General features: G+C 36.5%; 2 protein-coding genes across 2 annotated transcripts; both read left to right on the top strand.

The window, feature by feature from the left end:
• Window positions 1–2,488: 2,488 nt before the first annotated feature.
• Window positions 2,489–3,322, top strand: LOC136817421 (uncharacterized acetyltransferase YvcN-like). The gene has a single exon (XM_067073755.1). The coding sequence runs from the start codon at window positions 2,489–2,491 to the stop codon at window positions 3,320–3,322; it is 834 nt and encodes a 277-aa protein (XP_066929856.1).
• Window positions 3,323–5,242: 1,920 nt separating this feature from the next.
• LOC136817420 (protein unc-80 homolog) lies at window positions 5,243–18,329 on the top strand. Its single transcript, XM_067073754.1, has 17 exons — window positions 5,243–5,404; window positions 5,910–5,980; window positions 6,505–7,902; window positions 8,407–8,661; window positions 9,013–9,324; window positions 10,053–10,338; window positions 10,681–11,405; window positions 11,852–11,990; window positions 12,603–12,711; window positions 13,224–13,296; window positions 13,453–13,747; window positions 14,199–14,345; window positions 14,804–14,904; window positions 15,729–15,815; window positions 16,062–16,157; window positions 16,950–17,034; window positions 18,166–18,329. Exons 3-17 carry the CDS (start codon window positions 6,517–6,519, stop codon window positions 18,327–18,329), a joined length of 4,260 nt encoding a protein of 1,419 aa, XP_066929855.1. The 5' UTR covers window positions 5,243–5,404; window positions 5,910–5,980; window positions 6,505–6,516.
• The last annotated feature ends 431 nt before the right edge of the window (window positions 18,330–18,760 follow it).

Raw genomic sequence — 18,760 nt, 5'->3', positions numbered from 1 at the left:
CTTGAACCTCTTGAACCATCACGTTTACTAGCAGAATCACCAGAACTATCAACTCCACCAGCATATTCACCAGCACCATCAACTCCACCAGCAGATTCACCAAAACCATCAAATCCACCAGCAGATTCATCAGAACCATCAACTCCACCAGTAGATTCATCAGAACCATCAACTCCACCAGCAATTTCACCAGAACCATCAACCCCACCAGCAGAATCACCAGAACCATCAACTTACTTGTGTTACTTGTGTTACTTGTGTAGGTGTTCGACTCGAGCAAAGTGCCCAGGTAAGATTCTTGATGAACCACATGGTCAACTTTATCTGTTTGATCAATCTGTCGAGGGAAAAAGAATCTCAGCAAATATTTTCATGTCAAGTATTGAGTTTGAATTAGCTCTCCTGCACCCAGTATATCCATGAATTTGGGGTTTAACCGGGATCGACTTTAAGTGAGTGTCAAGGGCATTTTTAAATCTTTCAGTTGAAATGTTTTTTAAGTTTCTTATGCTCTTTGGCATTGCATTGAATAGTTTTGCACCTTGTACAGAAAGAGTGCAATCTCTAAGCTTGGATGTTTGATTCTTGGAGATAGACAGTTGACACAGCCAGTGAAGCCAGGGATTTTTGGTAAGTTTATACCCAGAACACTTCCTTGAGGGACTCCTGATAAGACATCTTGTGGTTTTGACTTCACACCATTTACAAGCACTGACTGCTTTCTTCCTGTAAGAAAGGAATTGAGTCATTGTAGTATTTTTCCATCAATTCCTAGTTGCTTTATCTTGTGTAGGACAATTGCATGGTCAACTTTATCGAAGGCTTTTGAGAAATCTAGGTAGACAACGTCTGCATTTGCTTCTTTGTCAAGTATATTCAATATCAAGTCATATTGTTCAAGCAATTGACTTGGACACGAGCGTCCACTTCTGAAGCCATGGCTTGGATTGAACAGATTATCTACATTTCATATGTTGTACTATATGTGATCTAAGTACTTTTTCAAATATTTTTATGACATGTGATGTAAGCGCTACTGGTCTGTAGTTTACTGCCAGTGATCTGCTACCCCCTTTGTGTATTGGTGTAATTGTGCTTTGTTTCAGTCCGTTTGGGACTATTCCTTTATCAAGGCTTTTCCTCCAAAGGATGCAAAGGGGAGTGGATAATTCTTCTTTACATTGTTTTAAGAGAATTGCAGGAAAGCCGTCAGGACAAGGAGCTGCACCATCAACTGCACTAACCACTATCAACTCCACCAGCAAGTTCACCAGAACCATCAATTCCACCAGTAGCAGTATATTCACCAGAACCATCAACTCCACCAGAACCATCAACTCCACCAGTACATATACCAAAACCTATACTTTCCCAGTGATTTTTTCTAGGGTCACATCTTGGGGCAAACGGGTCACATCTTAGGGCAGGTTTCACATCGTGGGGCAGGTTTCACATCTTGGGGCAATCGGGTCACATCTTGGGGCAGGTTTCACATCTTAGGGCAGGGGTCACATCTTGGGGCTGTACAAGGTCTATTCCTTTACATCATTAATAGATAACTATGCCAGATAGTAGACAAGAGTTCGTTCTTTTTTTCGTTCGTTCGTCTATTAGTTTTTCTCAGGATTGGCTCATTTGTTTTTTTCTGATTTCTTGCACAGTGATGCAAAATGGTGATTCCAAAAAAGTGATGGAGCCCGATTTTTGAAAAAAAATATTTTTTTGGGCAAACTTGGGCCAAAAAGTGCCTGAAAATGGGGTTTTTTGGACCTTGTGTGAAATTGCTTCATTAGTTTTATCAAATTTTTTGCATAAATATAGAGGGCAAGGTTCTCTAAAAAATGGCTCAAGCAGATTTTTTTGGGAATATTTTTTGGGGAAAATCGCCTTTTATCGTCAATAGGGAAATCACGCTAAAATATTTATTCACCCCAGTATTTACGATTATAAGTCATACTGTGACTTTAACTATACATCACACGGTAATCTATTCAAGCTGCTCACTACACTTTTTTACTCTCTTACTATTTGTCCTATTTATCTCATCATCAGGTAGGTCATTCAGCATGTTGCTCGTTTTGCTTTCTTTGTACCACAGCTTTTCATATCTTAAAGCAAAATATAAATTTTAGGACATAGTAGGACTATATTTTGCCAAAATTAGTGACAAAATCATGTCTCACTACCTTGATCAATTTTTGATTTTTTAAAGGATCAATCACTCCTTTCCAAACGAAGCAGAAGACAAAAATATGCTATCTATTTTATATGAGAAGAAAGTGACAATCATGACGTTTTTATCCATAACATACAGGTGATTAGATATTACATGTCCTAACCAAGCTTAGGCCTTGAGGAATGACCACAAAAGTTTGAAGTCTAATAATTGATTTGGCAAAATTATCCATTTTATATGATTTTTTTCTTTTTCTCAAATGTCTCCATTTTACTCTCACCACTTATTGAAAATTTCATTTTTAAGTTTAAAATGACTGAATTTGTTGAGAAATATTTCGAGATATTAAATTTCAATAATGATATGAAATCTGTAAGCATTGAAAATTTATTTGCACTACAACAAAAACATTTAGAACATGTTGTGTTCAATAGTAGTGCTTGTTATTTGGGGAAAGACATGAAAATTACCAAAGACTATTTACTGAGAAAAGTTATTTCAAAGAAGGAAGGTGGATTTTGTTTCGAAATAAACAGTTCATTTTATTGTCTACTCAAAGACCTTGGCTACAATGTTGTAATGTATCCGTGCAATGTTTACAGTGGGTTAAGCAATAAACTTATGCCATATCCCAACCATACTTGTTTGATAGTTCGTTTTACAAACGAGTGTTATCTTGTTGATGTTGGCTATTGCCTTAGAGGTTTTTACAGCCCCATAAAGTTAGCTGAGGGAGTTACTGATCAAGGCAGAAATGGATCATTTAAATTATCAAAATTGAATGGTTCTGTTTGGGTTTTGCAAAGCAAAGACAAATATCGATCACTTTTTTATCCTGCACAAAACCCTGGCAAATGGTATAATGAATTCCAAATGAACATGTCCAAGGAGATTGATCTTCAAGATGTAGATGACATTTTGCAGTATCACTTAAGCAATGATGACTTCTTTTTCAAGAAGCGTTTAGGTTTTGAGTCAATAAGACAAAACTGTGTTCTTTCTATGTGGGATGACGAGTTTAAGTCAGTTGTATTTGGTGACACCATGGATGATGATATTGTTCATTGTGAAAAGATTCTGTCTGAAGAGCATCGTCAGCAAATATTGAAAAAACACTATCATTTTGATTACAAATGTAGTGTTTGAAATCCGTTTTTTTATCCTGGTAAACTGATTTGCAGCATAAGTCAAAAAGTTTATAGGATTTTACTTCAGCATTTTGTTACAATTTTTTTGTTTTATGGACGGCTTTTACAGAGTGTACCAGAAATAAATTACCCTCTTTGGAGTTGAATTTCTTGAGTTTGATCGAATTTTTAAAGAATCAAACCTTTTTAATTGGAAATTAATTTTAATTTCATTATATGAAAATCATTCTGAAATTAAATAAATGATTTTCTGAGATTGTTCGACAGGTTTTTCAGCTAATTTTTAGCTTTTTAAATGAAATTTTCTTTTTTAACTCAAAATCTTGCAATTTTCTCGTTTTGATGCAATTAGCCGAATCTTTGTTATTGTTTTGATGACTTAATGAATGATGAAACTTGTGTGCTCATTTTAGGGGGTCGAGCTGGAGTTTTTACAAGTTCTTTGATGACTCTGTTGATCGTTAAATGTTGAGACAAACGTATTTATTACTTTTTCTAAAGAACGCGTCATCCCTATTGTTTAGAAATAACCAATCAGTTAAGCATCTTGTAAAAACTCCAGCTCATCCCATTTTAGGATAGGGATAGGATATCAAAGTTTAAGTTTAGTATTCCTTTTTCCAATGAAAAATTGATAGAACTCGAGAAATTTCACTTCAAAAGGCTAATTTATTTTTGGCACATCAATGAAATCGGACCAGCAATTTTATTTTATTTTAAACAGTATATTTCGAATACTTGTGATTCATACAGTAAATATATATATATTCTCCATAACTACACGCATACATACAACATACTCTAATCAAAGAACTTCTGTATCTAAAAATCAAAATTAAAATTCACTAAATCAAAATGAATTCCACTACGAATTCCCCTAAGGCAATAAAATCAATTAAATCTTTATTGTAAGGCTTCTAATTTTGTATTCATCTTTGGTACTCCATTTTGGTTTTAGTTTATTAATCCATAGTGCCTCAAGGGACATTAAGCATTGTTCAGACTTAATTGTGCAATCTATTATCATTACATTTCATCGAAATTTCGCAATGACAGTTTTGAAAATGGCTTCCCAGCTGGAGTGTTTACGTTGAGGCGCTCCTTGATTCTGTTAATTAAGTGCCTGGCAGTTTGCCCGACATAGCTCGATTCACAATAGAGAACATTGAATTTGATGCACTACCATGCTCTTGAGCTCCTTTTGAACTTGATTGCTTTTAAAGAAGGAAGAACACGTGTATATTTTGTCATCCCCTTGAATTATTTTTAAAGAGGAATTTTAGAAGTTAAAGATATGTTTTATTTGAATCTCAGTTTTCTTCACTCCTTCTGAATTATCCTAGGTTAAAAACCTTTAGTTTATGTCTCTTATAAAAAGGAAAACATCATTTCGTATTATTTCATCCTTGAGATGTATTCAAAGCTAGCCTTGTAAAAATAACAGGGCTTCAAGAAAAATCCTGGAAATCTGGAAGATGCCAAATAATTTATTCATGGGGAAAAGTTATTTGCATTGAGTGTCCCACTTAATATAGAGCTTCCATGGAGGCTGCATATTTAAAAAATTGACGTCACACAACGAGTTCGATGACAATTGAGCATCTTCTTTTTGACGTTACGTCACAAAATAAAAATAAGACTTTAAAAAATAAAAAACTACCAAGAAATCAGATTTACGAGCTTATAAATTGAAATTATGTTTGAAAACGAGAAATATTTTAGCGATAAACGGATAATAAACCATTTATTTGGATGCAGTGTCATCCAATATGAAAAATATTGGGCTACGAGAAAAGATATTGGACTTGGCGAAGCCTCGTCCAATATCTTTTCTCGCACACCCAATAATTTTGCAAATTGGATTCGACTTTGTCCAATAACTGCTTAATATAGACATAATATTAAATTGTATCTTTTTAGAAAATTTAAATGAAAAATAATGTTAAAAATCAAATGTAATGGTGTACCAACATGGATGTGATAAGATGAGATAGATCAATACAACAATGGTTGTTTTCAAAGAAATTGACTCCAAAATCCTCCCACTAGCCGTTCAAAAGTATCTCTGGGATCAAATAAGGTAACATGATGATAATAAAGGATCTTTGCACCCATTTTGTTTAATACCTCTCCCTAGAAATTCATTTTTGCTAGAACCCAATTTTCAGGAAATGTCAAACGAACTCTCCCCCACAGTATATAGAACATTGTCCGATACAGTCTGAAAGACTTTCTTATAGAATTTTGAATAGTGAACTCCTCCCCCTTTTAGAAATTGAAGGGTTTATTTTTAGGTCTGTTGAATATTTTCAAATATGTTCGATATTTTAAACAAGAATTTAAATGATTTTTCAGATTTAAAAATCCGACCTAAAGATCCAATACTCCTCCTCGAGCCAACTCTTAATAAATATTCAAGAGTGGCTTGGTAAGAAGTGTTGGGTCTTTTCTTCACTAACTGGATTGTGAGAATTGCCTTTGAAAAGTTTATCATCCTCAAAAGGAGGGGATATTCTTCAAGTTTTTTGGGAGTGTCCATCTAGCTTTCTATCAACTATGTTTGTTTGTTTCCTGTATTTTTATAGCACTGTTTTTCAACTGAAAAACCCAACATGCATCACAAGAAACACTTGCAACGACTGGTACTGTTTGCCAGGTATCAACTTTTGTTAATGCAACTTTAATGAATAATGCGTAGCAAACATCCAAAGAGTGCACAATACAGTTGTAGTGATTCATAAATATGTATTTTCCAAAAATCAAAATGTTAAAAACATAACTAAAAGTTTCATGCACTTACGTACAATCATCAGATATGTTTTGGGGATGACAGATTAATGCAACTTTACCAATATTTACAAAATGAGGCTTTTCTGACTCCAAATTGAGCAAAATGATACATAGTCTTGAAATTTAAAACTTAAGCTGATACAAGAGACCAGGAGAATAAATTTTAAGTATACTGATGATATTCTTATGACTAAGCAGCTTGAATCCACAATCCAGCCTAATCTCATTGGATCTTCCTCTATTCTTTGTTTATTCTTACAAAAAGAACAGCAATGCAGGCACTATGGAATTTTTTTATTGCACAATCTATACTGTAGCTTCACTCTACAAACGAAATAAATTTCTTGGTCTCGTAATCTGTTTTAAATCTCTTAACTGTTCTATTCATAGCGGCTTGAAAAAATGCTGGTACACGACAAGGTCAAGGAGCTGCAGAAATTCTTTTCACCTGAATTATTTTCTGAAATAAAATCAATACCCCGTTGGACGTTCATCAAAGGGTCTTTATCCTATGTCATTCATTGTGTAGCAATGATATTAGAAAAACGATATGTTTTGGGGATGACAGATCAATTGAAACCATTTGTCATCAAATTGTTGTATACACTTCACTGGATTGTCACTGAAGCTTACAAGGAATGTTCCAAACCTAAAGATGAAGGTCTAGATTTGACAGATATTGAACTCTTCTTACACATGTGTATACCTTTTTTATCTAACCTCAATGAAAGTGATCTGACACACAGTCTTCAAAGTGGAATGCATCTTTGGCAACCCCTATGGAACAATATACCACCAAGAGATACACTTCTAGCTTTACCAGTCATCAAACCTAAGGATCATTCAACTTTTACATCCGGCAAAGAAGAGATACCAACTTTCTATACGACAGCCACATATTTTGATATCGCTCTTGTGAAAGTCATGATGGTGGACCATTGGACTTTGTATGGATATCGATGGGGCTTACAATATCTGCAAAATCATTTCCAAAATATTCTCTTCAAATTGGGTTTCGATTGCGAGAACTGTGAAGTCATAAAAGCAATTAATAGGTTCACTCATCGTAAAAGTGTTTTATTGACCATGGATTCTCAAGGGGAAATGAAACCAGCTGACATCTTTTCAAATTCTGATCCCACAGCATTTCCACCTTTAAGTGAAACCGTTCCAGAATCACTTAAAATGTATGTAGATAAGGAAGGTGCACTGAGGACCGAATTTCTTCTTCAGCTGATAGAAAAACTTGTCAAAAATCCTAATATTCATCAATTGTCTGGCAGCCTATTATTTGTCCACTCACAAATTGTGGAGATTTCACTTGACGATCAAAACATCTTTAAAATGCTTTTGAAACATTTTTCACCGCTTTTATACTGTCAAGTTAAAATCATGCAGCTATTTGGCTGTGAGCGTAATTGTGGGATTGGTATACGAGGGAAAGCAGAGAATTATCGTTATCTGGCTCACAGTTATTTGAAGAGGATCATATATGCAGACAAGGAGAAAGCAGAAGAATGGTTCATCAATTTTGTGGCAACTGAGAAAGTTGAAGATTCCCTTCATCTCCTTCACGCCTTGTTTGGTATCTGTGAAAGCTCACCACACCAGCAGATCGGAAAGTCTACTTTACGTTTATTAATAGACGATGATGGCCAGTCACAACAGCAAGAAAAATATCTTGAAAATCGCGCTTCTAATGAGAAAAATATTATTGAATGGGTCACGCCTTCCTTAATCAAATTTATATTTTTGAAATGGAAAAAAGAAAAATCCTCAAATCACATGGTAAGTGACATTTATGGATCAAACAAGATTTGAACCCTAGGTACCGGGTGACCCACGAAAAAGTATAAGAGTTTGGAGGGTAACTGTGTCCAAAAACAATTGAATTTCAACTAAATTCTTTTTTCATGGTAAAGAGGAAAAGCTAACTTACATTTTGATGTATCATTCTTTAATTTTGGAAAAATAGTTATCGAGATATGGAGGTATAAAGTCAAAAGTCATTATAAAAACAGTTAAAAAACGTCGAAAAAGACAGTATCAAATTAATTAATTAACAGGAATCTTTGGAGGCACTTAAAACTCAGGGAGACCTAATTTTGGCCTGGGACCTAAACCCAGGTTGACGCTATGATTTTTGGTTCATTATTTTGATCCATTGTAATCCGTTTTACTGATGCTACCCCTCCGTTTGTCAGCACCAGAAATTAAAGAAATTTTGAAATATACCAATTATAGGCATTGATGTCTAGCCTGACTTTATTGTTTCATTCCTACTCATTATAGGAGATGTTCACATTGGCGCACCATTTCATCCAGTTTGTGCAGGTCAAGCATCCCATGATATTTCGTAAACTTATTATGTCAGGTCTGTTAGATTCCTTCACCAAAACAACCAACCCTCCAACAGCAACGTCACAAGACTCATTTAATGCTAGAGTATTTTCTAATGGAAGTTCTTTGAATGGTTCTTCTTCACCGAGCAATGAAAACACTGCAAGTGGCGGTGGTGGTGGTGGCAAAAAATGGAGAAGAGGAGGGGTAAGGATATTTTTTTCTGTGTTAGTTAGCGTATAACTTTGACCAGCTTTAAGGGAAATTTGAGAAAAATATTATCCCCCCATCCAAGGGTCTATTTTCCCAAAATTGTTTGAGAAACTCGCAGTATTCTGGACTAATAATCAGTGCCATCAGAAAATATTTGTTATTCAATGATTATTAGCTTGAATTCTGAGAAAGACACGTAAGAGGTCGAAATATCAGATAAACAAAATTGTGTTATATTTAATAATCAATTTCAAATTAAAAAAAACGAAAACCAAGCTAAAAAGAAGACCAACATTTTATACAAAAATCTCATTACAATGTAAACTTTTTTCTACTCTGTCGTAGGAGATCTTGAAAATGATGCATGCTAAGCAGAAAACTGAAGATGTCGAAGTCTCCTTCGCAACCTTACCGAGAAACACCACGCAATCATCACAAAATGCCTCATCTGTATTCTCCACAAGCCTTCCAAGAAATTTCTCCATGTCAGATGATTCAAAATCACCCAAAGGAGGAGCGCAGATACGTACCAAATGGGGGAAGAGTACTAATATGCATGGTTTGCTAGCCGGTGTACAGCAGTTGAGGTGTTTATTTGATCTGATGTCACCTGGTGTCCTCCCTGATGAGTTGATTGTTGGTGCTCTGCTAGATCTGGTACGACGGTGTATTTATTTGTAGGAATAATCGGGCTCTTCTTCTAGAAAAGATTATTCACTAGCCCAAATTTTTTTTGAATTCAAACTGAGAATACCATCTTTCAGCCAGGTTTTGGTCCGAGAACCAAAAAACCTTCTTAATATCTAACAGATAAAACTAATTTCTATGTGAAATTAATGGTATTTCATGTGTTAAGAATAATTTATCATCAATTGCAAAGTGAGAAACGGGTAAATTGGGCTCGATTCTTTAAAAAATCATTGCTGATAATAACAATTGTCGAACATTTTTGTGACCTATTTTTATAAATGCTTCACTGAAAATACTTTAGCCCCTCATTTCAAGTTGTCAAACCGAACCCCTTTCTAATATTTGGAGCTTCCAGATCCAAATTCTCAAGCTTAATCTAATCCATAGAACTACACTAATTAGCCATATTGTACTCAGTGCCGTAGGAAGCATTTTCATATTTGGGGGGGGGTTAAAGTTTAGGGACACCGCGAGGGCCAACCATGGTTTGGCCGAGGGAGGTGGGGAATTTTGAAAATTTGAGCTTTAGATTGCTTAAAAATGCACATAAAAGACAATTATGACAAATTAAAAAAGAAAAACTTTGCATTTTGAAAAATAACCATTTTTGAAAAAATTATTGGGGCCCCCCTTGCCCCCCCCCCCCCAGTTGCTACGGCACTGGTACTAATGAACCCCCGTATTTTTTTCTCTAGGAGGCTCCAGTGGTTTCTAGGGCCAGCTATCTGATGGAACTTGCTTATTTCGTCAACAAATGCAATAAAGAGGACTGGCCGATGCTCATGGAACTGATGAAGTCTGGCCACATCAAAACATCCATTCACGAACTCACCGCCACAAAACTTCAAGCCGGTCGCTTGTTTTATAAATGGGGTATTGTGATTGGTCGAAAATTGGAAGACATGTTAAACGAAGACCGAATGTCTCTTGAAGATTTATCGAAGCCGGTGAACAGAGAGAAAGTCAATTTTCTTTATCAAGGTATGTCTAGTCATTTAAAAGGACATTTTACCTGCCCTACGGCAACACGTGATATCTCAGAAACATGTGATTTTAAGCAGAAATGCAGAAAAGTTGAGATCCAGAGCTTTCCTACAATACTTTCCTACAATAAGTTTGTTAGACCTAATTTTAGACCCTTAAAAAAATTTGCGAAAATTGCAATGGATTAGTGAAAACATTTTGAAAAATTATTTCAAATTAAATTTGAAAATATAAAAATAAACCCACCTCTACAGGCTAAAGCAAGGTGAATCTAACTTCTGTGTAATCAGGTGTAATATAAATTGAAGCTGATTTATTTTATTCCTTTTGTTCATTTAGGTGACATTGGGTCTGTCTCCTCATATTGTCCTCAATCTTTGCGTTTCGTCGCGTGCCACCTTCTCAAAGAAATCACGGCCTATCTACGTGAACGTCATGCTTCCCTGATCGCCGCTCAAATCCCGTCGGACAATGACTCACCTATGACGTTTCATCGGGAGATCTCGCACTCGTCAAGTGCAGCCAGCAGCCGCCGCCCAAAACAATCCATCGCGTCAGCACTTTCAAAGAAAATCATTGAAGTGAAACGGAAGAAAAGCTCCGTCAATCTTTTAGTCGGTTCTGCTTCAAACCCTGACGGTCGTGACTCACCAAGCTCAAGCCCTTCGCCGAATCGCCACATCCCTGCACGCAAAAAAAGTACGAGCAATGTTTTCCGGAGTAGGAGTCCGAAATTCGGACGCCGTTACTCGAAACAGACCTCCCGTCTCCCTTTAGAAGATCAAAACATCGATTCTCTACTAGTGGACAGCGAAGAAACGTCAGAATTTCCTTGGTTATCAGTCATTATTGATATGAACCGCTCCATCAATTTCTTATGTGTTCATTCCACAACCCAATGTCCTGAAGACTGTCCATTGGAACAAGTGAAATCGTGCAATACCTTACTCCACGCCTTGAAGCTGCTGTATGAACCAGGCAGGTTGGATGACAAAGAACTAGATCACGTGGATAGTACGCATGCGCAGAAAAAAGATGTGGTTTATGAGTATATCACTAAACAGGTTGGTCCATTTCTCCCCACAGATATCTTCATATATAACATCTGATAGAGCTACACTACGAGTAAATCACTGAGCAGCTTGTTTTTTCATTCTCTTCACAGACATCCTATATCCTACTTTTCGTAAAGATTTTGCTTCAATTGCCGTTGCTTGGGAAATACAGAGTAGCTCCATCTAGTATTTTATGTAAAAAAATTTGATTCATTTTTTGATCGTTAGATTTTTATATAAGATGTCTGAGTTTCTACTCTCCCGCAGGACCTCTACTTTCAAATGTCTACATCTTGAGATTTCATGACATTCGATAACAACTTTCGAATGATCTACTTTCTCAAAAGCTCTTCATGGCTTTCAGAGACTGGTAGAAAGTGCCCCTAATACCATGCTTAAAACCATGTACTTTAATTTTTCTTTTAATAATTTGTATTTTATTATTTCAATGTTAGGTTGGGTCGTTTTACCACGTTCCATACTCTGTGCTATGTAAAGGAGCCTTCGTTATGGATAACCAACAGCTCAGTGACATTGTTGCTGCTTCGTGGGAAGTCCTCTTGTACCCTGATGAACAACTCAAATCTGCCGCAGGTAACAACGCGATTTGAGATACTCTTTATTTTGACCGCCCTTCCCTATGTAAACCGTAGCGTGCAGGGCTCTCTAGTTTCCCAGTATTAACCCTTTATATCTTCGAAATAGTTATAATTTAGAGTGAGGAAAAACGCTGGAGAAAGAATTGATTTAAAACAGTCAATTTGACTATACCATGAATAATTGAATTGTTAATTAGAGTGTTAAGGAGGTCGGGCTTCAACCCGATCTTTGGATGCCCCACCGACACTTGTACATTGGATTTGACTTTTTCGGCTTTTTTATCTACTAAACTTTAAAATATTATTCCATAACTAGGAATAATTTGCCTAAATAAATTTGAGCCGCTGTATTTAGTTGTGAAACTCAGTAACGTAGACAGGAGTGAAGGAACATTAGCATAGGAGAACAGATTCAAACGACACAGTAATTATGTTTTATATTATGTTTTTATACCACAAATAGGTGAGTGCTTTGTCGTAAAAATATGCTATCCTTCGCAGATCGGTCTTCACCCCTGTCTACGCTACTGAAACCTCTTCAATATAAGGTGTATAGACAAGTTTTGAATTTCCAATTGAATGACTGTTATCCAATTTTCTATTCCAGCTTGTTTATTTCTGGTGGCAGCATCGAAGATGGAAGCAACAGTATCCACATTCTTGACCAAAGAATTGACGTGTTCTGGTGACATTGACAGAGCTAAGGCTATCCAAAGGTTAATACATACTTTGCATCAAGAGAAATTTGGAAAAAGTAGATACGTGATTTTCGATCGACTTGATTGAAAACGCCATTGTTCCTCTTTATAATGGAAACTTTTGTATTTTCTTTGTCAATTCTTCTTCATAGCAATGATAAGAAACTATTGCTTGGTCTTTCCTGTACCTTTCGATTTGACATTCTGATCAATAAGGAGCTGCCGTAGTTTAAAGATAGAGGCCGGGGGTCAAATCCCTGGCCGGATCATACCAAAGACTCATGGTATTTTATACATCTCTTCTCAATACTCTCAGCAATTTAAGGGATAAAAAAGATTGCCCCCCCCCCTAGAAGAAGGAGCCTTCGGGTCGCCTCCAACTGCGGGCACAAAACTTTCTAATAACGTCAATAAAGTAGACCGGAAAAGTAAAGGAGTGAAGGGAAGCCTCTGAAGTATGACATCAATGCCCGAATACTAAGTCAAACCAAACAAGGAAATCATTTTTGTTTCTTATTTGAATATTTCAGATACGAAGTGTTATGGAATTGTCGGAAAACTGTTTATAACCATCTGGAAGAAACAAGTAAAACTGCATTGAAGGTATGTTTATTTTTCACGAAAAAAATCTGTCATCTAAATTTTAAATATGGTCGAAAGTCTGCACGTTAGAACTTTAAAATTGTTTTTTTGAAAAATTGGACCTTTCTTTTTGTTTCTTTTCTATTCTCAAGACTTCCTTGTCACTTTGATTTTCAGGTACCGTTCCCGAAGATTGAATATACCGTACCTTCACGCTTCATTGGACAGCAACCGGATCCAGAACAGCTACCGGACGCTCCATGGAATCCGGACGAGCAAGCTTTCAATGAACTAGACGTTTCAGACGATGAAGTGTCGTTGTATTTCCATGACAGCGAGAAACAGAAGAAAATCAAGCAAGAAAGACGTTTGAAGAAGTTGAAAAGAATGAGAGAAGACTTTCCCATCACTTCGGTTCCGTTAAATTTGGATGCATCCGTTGAGACGTGGATGGTTGAAGAAATCGCTGACGGTAACTTTGAAACGACAACCGGACCCAAATGCCTCGCGTCAATATTTTTGCCCGTTCTACCACCCTAACACCGTCCCAGTCTTTTTTCTCACCTATAGACAATAGAAAAAGGTGGAAAAAAAGTTTAGGGGGGGTAATTGAATAATAAAGTGCCACGCGACTACGGTGGAAAAGGTGTATTGTGTAATTTTTGGACAAGTTTTAATTCATGGTCACTTATAAATAAAATGTTTCGGTTAATTCTTTAATCTAAAAAGCATGTTTTTCTAAAAATTTCACTTTGGTACTGTTGAAACCTGTAGCAGAGCTTGAAGCTCGATGCTCGTTATATATATAGTATATTATGCACCTTAGAAAACATCTTAAAAGAAAAAATGAAGGATTTTTTTTATTTCTTTGAACCATTTCCCTGAAAACTCGTCAAACATTTATTGTAATTTTTTTTTCACAGAGAACACCCCGAAAGAGACTAATGCGATGGCGTGTCAAATCGCCACCGCCCACCAACCTTTCTTCCCGCCTGCTATGAATGTTGGCATTCTACGCATTATCCCGCTCCTGGATGATGCTTCCATCACCACCATCAACAGCCAATCAGGTGAGTCTTTCTCTCGTTACCAGGACTCTATTAACTTCACTCGCTTAAATACTGCTCATTACTTAATTTTAAGAAATCTTGAATGATTTTTTTATATTTGGCAAACTTAATTCCTTGGAGGGCTTTAAATGAACGTTCGTTCGTTCGTTCGTTCGTTCGTTCGTTCGTTCGTTCGTTCGTTCGTTCGTTCGTTCGTTCGTTCGTTCGTTCGTTCGTTCGTTCGTTCGTTCGTTCGTTCGTTCGTTCGTTCGTTCGTTCGTTCGTTCGTTCGTTCGTTCGTTCGTTCGTTCCGTTTGTCCAAAGAAATTAGCGTTTTTACTTTATTTTATATAATTATATCAATATCAATGTATTTCCTCACTGCTCACTAAAGTATAGATTTAGCTCCTGTTATCATGGCGGATTCATTAAAAAATCAGGAAATGATGAAATAAGTATTAACTTTCTCATTTTTTCAGTGGGTGATTTGGCTCACTCGTTGGTGTGGTATTGTTTAGTGGATGACCCTCAAACTTTCTTCAGAAGATTTTTCGAGAAAATCACCAACAAAAATAAACAGGTATTCTTTTTAAAGAATCTCGATACTTGTCGTTTGATACTTTTGGCTGTTTTCTGTGTGATTATTCATTTCACTGACTGCAGCTAGAGATTCTAAATGAAAGTTAACTTGTCGTATACAGTGCTGCAAATAACGGCCGGTGACCGGTAATTACCGGCCATTTTGTAGTTTCTACCGGTCATTCTGAGGCTCAGTTTTTCATTTTGTCCGGTTAAAATTTGAAGATTAGAGGCTTAGATAAATACTTAATAGCGCTTCTAATTAAAAGAGGAACAGTTTTCAAACTGAAATAGGTGTTTAACCAATCTAAATCATCACATACTAAAAAATTTTCTAAGATGATTCAACCAGACCCCCTGCTCGTTACACTCGAAAAATTACCGGCCAACTGAAATTTCCTTATTTGCAGCACTGCGTATATAACAGTTGAAAACTCAAACAACCTAGTTGATGTGTCAATTATAATACGTGCTATGCAATAATATAGTTGTTATATGATCATACCAGATCATACAATAACTGTTAGGGATAATGTTAGTTAGTAAATATTACTATACTATGATATTATAACTACTATAATAATATTTTTTCAGTTTTTTTTACCATACCCGCACTTTCTTTTGAATTTAATTCTCTAGCAGCTTTTGGGTGGGCACTCCTAGGCTCAGACCTACTAGTACATGACCTGAAAGATGGACCGATCTGATATGGGCTTACATTAAAAAGTCGCTTTCTTCAAACTTTCGTAAAAAATAATGGAAGTCAATGCAGAAATTGGGTTGTCTAACAAGACCTTAAAATTTTCTTATCTTCGTACGTTTTAGGAGGAGCTTATCTTGTTGCTTCGTAAATTGCTTTTCCACATCCCGAAATTACCGGGCAACGCAGCTGTGATTCTCTTCAATAATTTGGTACGTATTACAGTTCACTTGTTGATCTGAAGATTAAGGATCTGTCATTCAATATGTTTCTTCCATTAGATCAGCTTGAGTGTTTTAACATTTTCTTTGTGTCGAGTCATTTCTAGAACGGCAAGCGTCTGCCTTTCCTGAGACGCAGGAACGCCAGCCTAATTAACTAGTCCGTATTCACAAGCACATGGCTTATGAAATATAACGTTTTCGGCGCTTCAGGTAACTATCTTTTTCATTTGATAGATTGGATTGATATCATTTTACGAGCGAACAAACGACAAAGCACAACGCATGTTGTATCATGATAAAATTGCGGAAATCATGCCCCTCTTGTGGCAGGTAAATCACAGTTTGCCTTTTAAAACATTTTCAAATTAACCTAGGGCTTGACTTGAAGAAAACTTGTTTTTTGCCGTCATCCGACCCTATATTTTGGAGGTGGGTCGTTCGGTCGAAATTTTCGCCCTGCAAGGGGATTTGTTACAGGGGATTTGTTACACGTTTCAGCAAAAAATATTTGACGTTCCGATAATCACTTTTATCATTCTCTGCGTCATTGCTATTGTTTTGTTACAAATCAAAAAACATGAAGGTTTCATTGGAATGAGAAAAGTGTTCAGCGAATAGAATCACAAGTTTTGCGCTTTGAATGCCGCTCAAAAAATATACTTTAGGCGTACAAACTATCGGGAGCAGAAACTTTCGCGAGGTCGAAAAATCGCGAAATTTACGACATTTACTTTCACGAATTCAAGGAACAAATATCTTTTTTGCGATTTTTTGAGTAAAAATGAGAAGTTTTAAACGAAAATCGGCTAAAAAGTAACAAATGTTCCTTGAATCTGATAAAAATGTAGTCGAAATAGTTTCGAGGTAGGGTCTGTCGGATGACAGAAACAACAGTCCGGCCTAGAAAAGATTTTATTATTGAAATACTTATTTTAACTCTATTGCGATAAACGGAAATATTATCCCACAAAAATAACACTGTCGTTTTTTGATAACCCTGTATTTATGGTATCATCCTGAACTACTGATATTCAGAAAGCCATACGTCTGGCTCAAAATTTTAAGCTTAACCTTACTAGTGTATGCATCATACAACAAGCGTCTTTTTCTTACAAAATTCAGATTGTACCAAGTGTGGACAAGTTGTATTTCAACGAGATGAAACAAATTTTAAGGAGAGAGCACATTGATGTAAGTTCACAGCTAGGTTGGATATCTTCCCATTATCATTTGTCACTCCTAGTGCTGAGAAGATATCTTCGGGATAAAATCAAAGGGTGTTTCAAAGGGCAATTTTTTTGAAGTTGTTTATTTCCATCAATTTCTCTACTGTGAAGTTTCAATGTTGCTTTTGTCGTTGTTACTAAAAGTGGTAACACAGGGTAACACATGGTAACAGGGGGTAACAGGGGGTAACACATGGGTAACAGGGGTAACACTAGGGTAACAGGGTAACAGTTTGAAATTGGTGGCTCTGAGGGGTCGGAAATTTGAAAATTGACTTAACCAATGTTGTTGGTGAATACAATGATAGAATGAATGATGCTGGTCAATGCAATGATGGTGTTACTGGTGAATGCAATGATGGAATCAATGGTGCTGGTGAATGCAATGGTGGAATCAATGGTGCAGGTGACTGAAATGATGGAATCGATCTTGCTGGTGAATGCAATGATGGTGTTACTGGTGAATGCAATGATGGAATCAATGGTGCTGGTGAATGCAATGGTGGAATAAATGGTCAGGTGACTGAAATGATGGAATCGATTGTTACTGGTGAATGCAATGATGGAATCAATGGTGCTGGTGAATGCAATGTGGAATCAATGGTGCAGGTGACTGAAATGATGGAATCGATGTTACTGGTGAATGCAATGATGGTGTTACTGGTGAATGCAATGATGGAATCAATGGTGCTGGTGAATGTAATGCTGGAATCAATGGTGCTGGTGAATTCAATGTTGGAATCAATGGTGCAGGTGACTGAAATGATGGAATCGATGTTGCTGGTGAATGCAATGATGGTGTTACTGGTGAATGCAATGATGGTGTTACTGGTGAATGCAATGATGGAATCAATGGTGCTGGTGAATGTAATGCTGTAATCAATGGTGCTGGTGAATTCAATGTTGGAATCAATGGTGCAGGTGACTGAAATGATGGAATCGATGTTGCTGGTGAATGCAATGATGGTGTTACTGGTGAATGCAATGATGGAATCAATGGTGCTGGTGAATGCAATGGTGGAATCAATGGTACAGGTGAATGAAATGATGGAATCGATGTTACTGGTGAATGCAATGATGGTTACTGGTGAATGCAATGATGGAATCAATAGTGCTGGTATCTGTAGCTGGAATCAATTGTGCTGGTGAATGCAATGGTGGAATCAATGGTGCAGAGGGCTTAAATAATGGAATCGATGTTGCTGGTGAATGCAATGATGATGTTACTGCTGAATGCAATGGTGCAATCAATGTTGCCAGTGAATGCAATGATTGAATCGATGTTGCTGGTGAATGCAATGATGCAATCAGTGCTGGTGAATACAATGGTAGAATTAATGGTCCTGGTGAATGCAATTTACATTCCCCCTAAATGCAAACGAAGTAATAAAAAATATGTCTCAATAGTTTAAAACTTTCAGAGCAAGGAAAATGATAATTCTATAATTTAGGCTATTTTAGTAAGAAATTGTTCTACGGGATATGAAAAATCATTTAATTTTTGAAAAGATCTACCCCTGGACACTTCGATTTTTTTTGATAAATTTGGCGATGCAGTGGAATGCATCTTAACCCGAGTTAGTCAAAAGATAAACACCATTGCTTCCAGCATTACATTCACCAGCACCATTGATTCCATCATTACATTCACCAGTAACACCATCATTGCATTCACCAGTAACATCGATTCCATCATTTCAGTCACCT

Source organism: Clytia hemisphaerica, unplaced genomic scaffold, assembly GCF_902728285.1.
Source record: "Clytia hemisphaerica strain Z4C2 unplaced genomic scaffold, Clytia hemisphaerica genome assembly, whole genome shotgun sequence".
Classification (NCBI taxonomy): Eukaryota; Metazoa; Cnidaria; class Hydrozoa; order Leptothecata; family Clytiidae; genus Clytia; species Clytia hemisphaerica.
This window is presented reverse-complemented; position numbering and strand designations above follow the sequence as displayed.